This window comes from Oryctolagus cuniculus, chromosome 7 (assembly GCF_051225735.1).
Source record: "Oryctolagus cuniculus isolate XC-2025 breed Fujian yellow rabbit chromosome 7, ASM5122573v1, whole genome shotgun sequence".
Lineage (NCBI taxonomy): Eukaryota > Metazoa > Chordata > Mammalia > Lagomorpha > Leporidae > Oryctolagus > Oryctolagus cuniculus.
Genome location: NC_142873.1, coordinates 18762680 through 18772280, shown reverse-complemented (window position 1 = coordinate 18772280; position 9601 = coordinate 18762680). Strand labels below are relative to the sequence as shown.

At 48.5% G+C, this 9601-nt stretch overlaps 1 protein-coding gene across 3 annotated transcripts; it reads left to right on the top strand.

Annotated features, from left to right (window-relative positions):
- Positions 1-3976: 3976 nt before the first annotated feature.
- Positions 3977-9026, top strand: LOC149125344 (uncharacterized). 3 transcript variants are annotated; one of them, XM_089336887.1, is made up of 3 exons: positions 3977-4355; positions 6018-6139; positions 8420-8836. In XM_089336887.1, the coding sequence occupies exons 1-3, from the start codon at positions 3996-3998 to the stop codon at positions 8421-8423; spliced, it is 486 nt and encodes a 161-aa protein (XP_089193013.1). In that variant the 5' UTR covers positions 3977-3995; the 3' UTR covers positions 8424-8836. The 3 variants fall into 3 exon arrangements, 1 of the variants encoding a protein (XP_089193013.1); XR_016236995.1 differs by lacking the exon at positions 3977-4355 and adding an exon at positions 4508-4583 and having other exon boundaries at positions 6018-6166; positions 8420-9026; XR_016236996.1 differs by lacking the exon at positions 3977-4355 and adding an exon at positions 4508-4583.
- Positions 9027-9601: the final 575 nt, after the last annotated feature.

Here is a 9601-nt window from a genome sequence, read left to right as displayed (position 1 = left end):
GAAACTAACAGAAGAAAACAAGGAGCAAATGCTCTAAGAAATGGGCAGAATCAACACAGTTTTTGGGCTAAGACCACAAGAACATGGACAATAAAAACCAATTGGAAAAATCTGATGTTATCAATCCAACAAATTTCTGCACAGGTAGAAATATTTTACCAGTTGGGTAAGTGCACCTGATGTTGTGACATCCAAAGAACTGAGGAATTTTCCTCCTTTGTTATACAGGGACATCATTTGGCCATTTGGAGAATGTGCTTCCCCCATGAGTCACTCTGGTGCTAAGATCTGTCATTGATATTCAGTTTGATTCCTGGGTGACACAGCAGGACCAAAGAACACTGAAAGGATCAAGTAGTGATTGCAGTCAGACACAGAATGAGTTTCTGTGACCACCTCTAGACCATCAGGCACCTATGCCAGAAAAGGGTCTTCCTGAGACAGGAGCACTGTCTGCCTTGTGCAGTTCCTATCCCCAGAGCCTCTGCAAGTGACTTGGAATAAGGAGTCACTGCCACTATCAAGACACATGACAGAAAACCCACTGGAAAAAGAACATAGGGTACTCACAACAAAATGATGAAATTTCTAAAAATCAAGTTCTTACCCATCCCTTATCCATACTAACTGTGAATGTCAACAGACAACATTACCCAGTTACGAGATACAGACAGGATGACTGGATGAAAACCAAGACCCAACCACAAGTTGCCTACAAGAAACACACTAGTAAAGACAGAGACTGAAAGGGAAAGGATGGGAAAAGATGCTTCATGCTAATGGATATCAGATGTGAGCAAGAGTACCTATGGTTGGATCAGATAAAATAGGTTTGATGATAAAAACTGAAACAGAGATGATGGTTGCTATATGATTATCAAGGGTTTGATCCAACAAGAAGATGTGACAATGGTAAGTGCATACGAACCCATTGCTGCAGCACCCTAATTAATAAAACAAAATTATTACATCTAAAGGACACATGAATTCTAATGTAGTAATAGTGGGGGACTTCAACACTCACCTTTCTTCAACAGGAAGAGATCACCTGGAAAAAAATTAACAAACATCAGAGAGAAACTACTACAGACCAAATGGCCATAACAGATGAGTACAGATATTTCACTCCACAGCTGCAGAATACACCTTCTTTTCATCTGCACATGGAACATGGATGCTATAATACTAGAAATCAACAATGCAAGAACCCCCAAAGGTATGCAAATACATAAAGGCTGGATAAGAAACCAAGAGGGAAATTTCAAAATTCCATGAGACTAATTAAAATGGAAGCACAACACACTGAATCTACAGGAAATTCTAAAAGTAGTATGCAGAGGAAAGGTTATGGGATTAAGTTCCTACATCAAATAATTAGAAGGACTTCCAATAACCTAACAAAGTATCTCAAAAATCCTAGTAAACCAGGAGCAGACCAATCCCAAGTCAGTGGAAAGAAAGAATAAGGAAGAAGGCAGAAAGAAAGGAAAGAGCGACAGAGAAACGAGGGCCTCACACACAAAATCCAGAACACTGCAGGAACCCAACACGCAGTGTCGTCCACCGTGCAAGACTCGTGTGCTCACACTGCTGTTGTCTGATTATCTCAGAACAGAGCAGTCATCCAATACAAGAGAACACAGACCATCCCATTGATCACAGCCTTTCCAGGCCTATTGAGTGTAATCTGAGTTGATAAAATCTCACAATAAAGAGTTAAGTGCTGGTAAAAGTTAACAGAAGGTAACAGGGGCTGTCTAGTTTCTGCAAGGGGGTATAGAAAAGAACATTCTCATCAGTGGCTGCGAATGTGAATGGGAAAATCTTCTTGCCAGGCAATGGGGCCAGAACAGCACCATCAGGAATGTACCAGAACTTTGATCTTGCAATTCCCTTTACAGGATACAACCTGGAGAAGTATCTTCACAATTAATAAGGGACATACCAAATATATGTAGATGATGCTCCTTGAGACATTATTAATAATACTAAACATTTAAATCATTTGAGGAACATTAACTTATGTGAGTAGAATGGTCCATCACACCATGAACAGTTATCCATTGTCTAAGACAAGGAAGAAGATTCTGAAAGAGCAGAGGGTGATGGACTGGTAAGAACTAATGTGACTGAGCAGTTACTGTGTGCTAGACACAGACAGGCCTCAATGCTTTGCCCCTACATCTCATTAAAATGTTTGCCAAGCCATGTAGAAAGTACTCCTACTTGTCCATTTCTTAGTGTCTTCTCTACCATGACTATTATGAAACACCAGTGAAAGAACCTGAAGCAGACACAAACACTAGAAAGACATCCATGTCCACGGATTACAAGAATTAACATGATGAAAATTTCTACTCTACCCAATGCAATTTACAAATTCAAGGCAATCCCCACAAAAATAGGAAGCACATTATTCATATGACCAGAAGAAGCACCTAAGAATTTATGTGGAAAAAGCACAAAAGACACAGGTGTTGTTTTCACCCTATTGGAGGAGGGATCCTTCCCACACATCCCTGCAATCTCATTAATGTGAGCACGGGGTTCAGGCAGGATTTCTCCACATCTGATTTAAAGTAGAAGGAGATGGGGCCCGGCTATGGCTTTGTAGGGGAAGCCTCTGTCAGTCGGGCCAGGATCCCGTGTGGGAGCCGGTTCATGTCCCAGCTGCTGCTCTTGCAATTCAGCTCTCTGCTTACCACTTAGGAGAGCAGTGTAAGATGGCCTAAGGGCTTTGGCCCCTGCACCCATGTGGGAGGCCCGGATAAATCCTGGCTTCAGATCAGCCCAGAGGAAGGCATTGAGGCCATTTCGGTGGTGAACCAGCAGATGGAAGCCCTTTTTTCTGTCTCTCCCTCTCTCTGTAGTGATAACCCTCAAATAAATAAATAAATAAATAAATCACACACACACACACACACACACACACACACACAAAACAAGTAGAGAGGATAAGGATGGAGAGAACAGGTGCAGAACAAACTGAATGACTCAAACCCCGGGGAGGAGCTGGCTTGGGCCCAGCAACCTTTCAGGGAAGAGATGAGTGAACTAGTGTGGCCCACGGGAAAAGACACTGCCCTGGTTCTTCTTCTTTTAATAATTATTATATTTTATTTGAAAGACAGAGTTACAGAGAGAGGTCGAGCCTGAGAGAGAGAGAGAGAGAGGTCTTTGGTTCACTCCCCAAATGACAACAATGGCCAGAGCTGAGCTGATCCGAAGTCAGGAGCCAGGAGCTTCTGCCAAGTCTCCCACACCAGGGCAGAGGCCCAAGGACTAGGGCCATCTTTGGCTGCTTCCCAGGGACACAGCAGAGAGCTGCAGAGCCAGTGGAGCAGCCCCCATGGAGGTCGGGGCTACAGGCTAGGGCTCTAACCTGCTGTGCCACCTGGCTGCTGGACCCTGCCCTTCTGTGCACGCCCTGTCCCCCCCACGCTGCAGCTCCTGGGCTCCTCTCCTTAGTGTGACTGCGCCAGCTCCAGAGCCTCTGAGCCCAAGACAGTGCGGGATGACCTGCAGCCACCTTAACCTCACTTCCTTAACTGCACTTTAACCCTCAGAGACTTCTGCCTGCAACAAAGTTATACACTACAAGCCCCCATGCAGGAGGCAAGGCCTCCTCTAAGAGAAAAGACAGCAGGATTCTAGCTCCTGGAGTCTGCTAAGTTTCAAGTCAGTTTCTCGGCACAGCACCGGAAACGCCGTGGGACGGGCCTGTGCTGTGTCCTGGTGGGCTAAGCCTCCGCCTGCAGGGCCGGCTTCCCCCATGGGCGCTGGTTCCTGTCCCGGCTGCTCCCCTTCCGTTCTGGCTCTCTCCTAATGGGCTGGGGAAGCCATGCAAGATGGCCCGAGGGCTTGGGGCCTGCTCCTGCCTGGGAGACCCCTTGTAGTGGCCATCTGGAGAGCGAACCAGAGCATGGAAGACCTTTCTCTCTGCCTCTCCCCTCTCTGTAATTCTCTCTCTCCCATGAATAAACACAACAGTAAGAATGAAAGGCCTGCAGTTACAAACACCAGGAGGCTGTGGTCCCGGAGAGCGCCCCCTGCCGCCCGGGCTCCGCAGCCCCGCGGTCTCCTCCAGGGGGCCCGGCCCTTCCCGCCCTCCCGGGAGCTGTGGGCGCGGCTACCGCATCCTCCTCCCGAGGAGCGGCGTCCTGAGCCTGGGGCCGGCGCCCGTCCTCCTGGAACCCTGTCCCTCGGCGCGGGGTCCGCCCCGCGTCCGGGGTTCCCTGTCTTCTCCTCTGACTCCGGTTCCGGAAGGCGGCCCTCAAGTGACCCCGCACCGCTGTCCCCGCTCCGGAGCCCTGGCGCGGGGTCCTCCATGTCCACAGCTCTGTTTTCTGAAGCGGGTCCGCATCCGGTTCCCCAGGGGGGCGGCAGCCCTCAGGGCCCTAGGCGGCCTGCAGGCCGGGCTGGGGGTCATCAATGGCGCCCTCGGGGCGCAGGGGCCTGGGCTGTGTGAGGGGCTGAGGGCAACGGGTGGGTGGGCGGGGCTTGCGGAGGGCGGGAAAGCGCCGGGCCGTGCGGCGGTGGGCGTGGCCTTGGGAGCGCGGCGGCTCCGGAGGCTGAGGGCCGCGGTGAGGCCCTGGGGTGGGGGCTCTGGGCGCTCTGGGGCCCTGGGTGGAGCGCGCGGTGCTGGCTGAATGGAGCACGGAGGGGTTTTGTGTGTTTGCGTGCTTTCTTGTTTTTTGAAAAAGTCTGTCTTTTGGAAACAGTCACTATTCTGGCCCTGAGTGAGGGACAGGCACTCGTCTCTGCTTTTGAAACAACTTCCCTACACTAGGTGGTTTCCTGTGTGCAGGCCTGGTCACACTGTGCTGTGTGCTCAGAAGGCGCCTTCTGTGACCCCCCCCCCCCGGGCGCCCCCTACAGACTCAATGATACTTTGTCTTTCTTGGCCTCTCAGCTCAGTGTCCTACCAAAGGGCCCACTGGGCCCATCTTCACCTTCCTCTCCCTCTGTTTATCTTGGAAACTCTCTGAGGACAGTGAGTTGGAGCAATGACAGGGCTCACCCGCTGCGTTCCTGTCACTTCTTTTTTGCTAGCTGTCAAGGATCTTGAAAATACTCTATTTTGTCTGTTGCTGTGGTTGCTGTTATTTTTAGTTCTTTCGGGCAGGAGAGCTAATTCTTGTTGCTGCAGCACCCCTACTTCAAGAATTCAAAGTTGGGGGCCATCATGGTATAGGGGATACAGCTGCTGCCTGTGACACCAGCATTCTGTTCGGGCACTGGTTCCTGTCCCAGCTGCTCCACTTCTGATATAGCCCTGGTAATGGCCTGGGAAGAGCAGCAGATGATGGCTCAAGTGCTTGGTCCTGCCACCCATGTGGGAGACCTGGACAAAGCTCCTGGCTCCTGGTTTTGGCCTGGCCCAGCCTTGGCTGTTGCAGCCAATTGGGGAATGAACCAGTGAGTTCAAGATTTTTTTTTTCTCTCTCTTTCTGAAACTCAGATGTTCAAATAAATAAGTAAATCTTAAAAAAAATTCAAAGTTGGAGAATGCCTATCTGGATTCTGAAAGGGGCTTTCACGGAATGCAGAAAACAACCACAGCCTGTGCGAAAGCTGTAACTAGGAAGACTTTAAAAAGCACCTTGCTTGTTCTAAGGACATTTTCTGCTTGACCCTATATGTGTGTGTGTGTGGGGGGGGAGGTGCAGAAGCCCCACCAGCCCTGCCCCAGGAGCTGAGTAGACGTCCCTATGAGATCCATGGTGAGAGCCTGTCCTTTGGGAGTCACCCCCTATGAACCTTCAGCCTTGTTCACTGCTGCTGTCCTAAGGGAAGGAGGAACAATGACTACAGCAGGCCACATGGACATCTCAACCTCTCTGAACTTTTTGGGAGATTTTCATGAATAACAACCAGTGCTAAGCTGACCTGTGTTCCCTGGAGAGCCAGGGAAGCCATACCTTTGGCCTTAGGCTTCATCCAGGACCCTCACTGGGTACTCAGAGTCCCCTGGAAGAGAAGGTTCCACTCTGAAGGTCTTTCTCTCCATATTGCAGGAACAATCAAGTGTGTTATTGGCTAAGCTGCAGACCCAGCACTGGGTATTGTCTGCAAGTTGGTGTGATTGCTGTGCCCATGACAGAGGGTCAGAATGGAAGCAGGAGGGAGACGTGGCCAGGTGAGACATCTGAAACATCTGGCCCAGGTGGGTGAAGACTTGCAGGTGTTTTGCCCCCTTCTACATAGTGGGGAAGGCTGGGTGAGTGTGAGGAGAGGTGACCAGTGATGGGTGTGGTTACAGAACTCTCAAGGAACTGCAGGCCCTGACAATTGAAATCACAATTAGAGGAGGAAGAAGGGTAGGAGTGCGGGTGGGAGGGAGGGTAGGATGGGAAGAATCACTATGTCCCTAAATTTGTATATATGAAATTCATTAAGTTTGTATACCTTAAATAAAAGGTTCAGGGGGGCTATCAATTAAATAAGAAATGCCAGACAAGGGGAAACTCAGCTCCTCCACTACTACAAATTTTGCTGGCTGAGACTGCACACTATGTCCCCTCACAGGTAAGGTCTCTCCTCCACAGGCAGGAAATTGGAGGATTCTGACTCTCCCAGAGGATACACACACTCCCCTTCCCCCTTATCAACTGTCTTGTTCATAGCCCTGAGCTCACTCCACACAGCTCTGCCTAGTCAAGTTCTAACAGCATCTCTGGCCTACTTCTACAGCTCTGGGATTATTGGTCATTAAGTGGCTGCCTAACCAGTAGCCCTGTGCTGCCTGATCAACATCAGACACTCCCCACTGATGACATCCAAGACCTCTCATTTTCCCCAAGATACACCCCACCCTCCACCCACCTCTCCCCTCCACTCTGCACAGCTGCCCCTGGGGAGCACAAACTCAAGGGGGCAGTGACATCAACATCTCCACCCACTTCAGGTGCCCAGGCATCCATGGCAAGTTAAAGAGCTTTCTTTCTCTCTTCTTTGGGTGCTTGATCTTTCTCCCAAGTTACACACCAAGGAGACGCATTCTAAGATCATCTATTATGTCCATACAAACCTTTTAAGTACAGGAAAAAAGGATGTGAAACAATGTATAAAAATTATAACATTTCTATCAACAGAATAAAAGTTGATGTGGGGGCTGATGCTGTGGCATAGCACGTAAAGCCACTTCCTGCAGTGCTGGCATCCCAGTGTGGGCAACAATTCAAGTCCCGGCTGCTCCACTTCCAATCCAGCTCTCTGTTATGGCCTGGGAAAGCAATGGAAGATGGCCCAAGTCCTTGGGCACCTGCATGCATATGGGAGACCTGGAAGAAACTCCTGGCTCCTAGCTTTGGATTCGCTTAGCCCTAGCCATTGGGACCATTTGGGGAGTGAATCAGCAAATGGAAGACTGTTGCCTCTCTCTCTCTCTCTCCTTCCCTCCCTCCCTCATACCCTCCCTCCCTCCCTCTCTGTGATGCATGAAGGGACCCTGTATGGGTCCAGGGTTATTGCTCAGAGTACCTATGGGTGCATTTTCCGTGTGTATCCTTCTTCCTTCTCTCAGTACCCAAGGAAGCATTTCTCACTGTACAGAACACAAAACATGAAGATTCAGAGAAAGGAGCTGCTGGCTGGAGAAAGGGATAGAGGATGAGTGTCTGCAGAGTGAAGTTAGAGTAGAAAGCTCAGTTCTGTCTGTGCCCAAATACTTGGACCCCTGACACCCACATGGGAGACCTAGATGTAGCTCCTGGCTTTGACCTGGCCCAGTGCTGGCCATTGGGGCCATCTGGGGAGTGAACCAGTGGATGGAAAATTCTCTCTCTCTCTCATGCTGACATTAAAATAAATAATTTTTAAAAACAATAAAATAGTAGTGATGTGTACAGTGCAATTTAACTTATCATCAAGACTGGATATCATCATGATAATTCTGGAAAAGATGAACTTAGAAGCCATACTAAGTTTTCCCTTTATTTCTCCACCTGTACAAGTCTTAGCTGCAGTCCCCAGTGCACACTGAACACACATCTCAGTCACCCAGGGACTCAGAGAAAACTGAGCAGGAAAGGCACCCAGACAGGCCCATTGCCTTATCATACTGATGAGGAATATGACTCCCAGAAAGAAAAAGAGATTTTCCCAAGCCCCTACCAAAAAGTAGGGATTCTTATCTGCTTTGGTTACCCCATATCCCAGAGTCTCCACAGGAGACTGTGGGTAAATCAATTACTAATTGTCATATTCATAGCTAACAATCAGCAAGGATAACACACTTTTTTGTTTCAATAATAAGCATCCCTTTATTTGCTAATGCCATTACAAAAACAGGTTATACTAGCAACAAAAAAGTATCCTCTTGAATTGAAGTCAGAGGCAGTTACTCCCCAAAATGTTAAGTAAAACAGTGTACAACATCAGTATTAAAATGTGAAATTTTACGTTGTCTTTACCACAGGTAAAGCTGCTGCGTGCAGTGCCGGCATCCATTATGGCCACCAGTTTGAGTCCTGACTGCTCCAGTTCCCATCCAGCTCTCTGCTATGGCCTGGGAAAGCAGTAGAAGATGGCCCAAGTCCTTGGGCCCCTGCACCCATGTGGGAGACCCGGAAGAAGCTCCTGGCTCCTGGATTTAGATGGGCCAAGCTCTGGCTGTTGCAGTCATCTGGGTAGTGAACCAGTGGATGGAAGACTCTCTCTCTCCACCTCTGCAGGACATGAATGTGGGTGAAGCAAGGTTAAATTCATTAAGTGTTTGTTTAATAAAAAGCAGAAGTGAAAACCAATCACTTAGCAAAAGAGACATAAATCGTAGGCAACAAAACTGCCAAATGACTGTTTTAAAATTTACTGTAAATGAAAGAAGTTGAAAATATTTCCATTTGATTATTCTTTATGGGGCTAGCCTATTGTCCAGCCTGTACTTTTTATTAGTTAACTCTTTCTTTAGTGGAGCACTAAGTCTTTGATTATAATGTAAATTGAAAATATATTATCTCAAAAATACAAAACAATAAGTTGAAAATAAAACTGCCGAGAGAGCTACACATCTTGCTCATGGTCACGGATTAGTGACTGAGTTGGAATTGGAGTCAGGTCAGGCCGTCTGCAAAGCCCATGCTATCAGCTTCTGTGCTGTCGTGCCATGCTCTGTTTAAGGGTGGCTCCAGCAAAGCACAGGTTACATTTCCAGGGCAGAGCACACCAGGGACGTGGAGACAGTGAGGGTGGCTTTTACTGCCAGAAAAATGTGGAGAGCCCGTGAGGGTGCAGACAGGGCAGTTGGGCTTCCTGAGTTTCCTCCCTGTGACCCCACTCTTGTGGCTGTCATCGCCTCTCCTCCTGCCTTCACTACAAGTGCTTGGAGAACAGAAAACTGTCAGGACTTTATCATGCCTCTGAGGGAGGCCACAGTGCAGGCGTCAGTTCAGTCCTTCAATATCCACAAGGGTCCGTGGATGGACAGGGTTACTGATGGAAGGTGAAAAAATCCCTAGGACCCTGTTCTTGTCAGTGGTCAGAGTTCTATTTTCAACAAACAATGCTGAGATTTGATGACTTAAAAAATCATTAATAGGGACCGGCACTGTGGTGCAGTGGGTTAACACCCTGGTTTGAACTGCTGGCATCCCATATGGGT

Bases quoted from the DNA above. Each gene is read 5' to 3' on its own strand.
- LOC149125344 (XM_089336887.1), top strand. From the start codon at position 3,996: ATGAAAGGCCTGCAGTTACAAACACCAGGAGGCTGTGGTCCCGGAGAG. The intron at 4,356-6,017 runs GTCCGCATCCGG...TCCATATTGCAG, and splicing joins AGCTCTGTTTTCTGAAGCGG to GAACAATCAAGTGTGTTATT.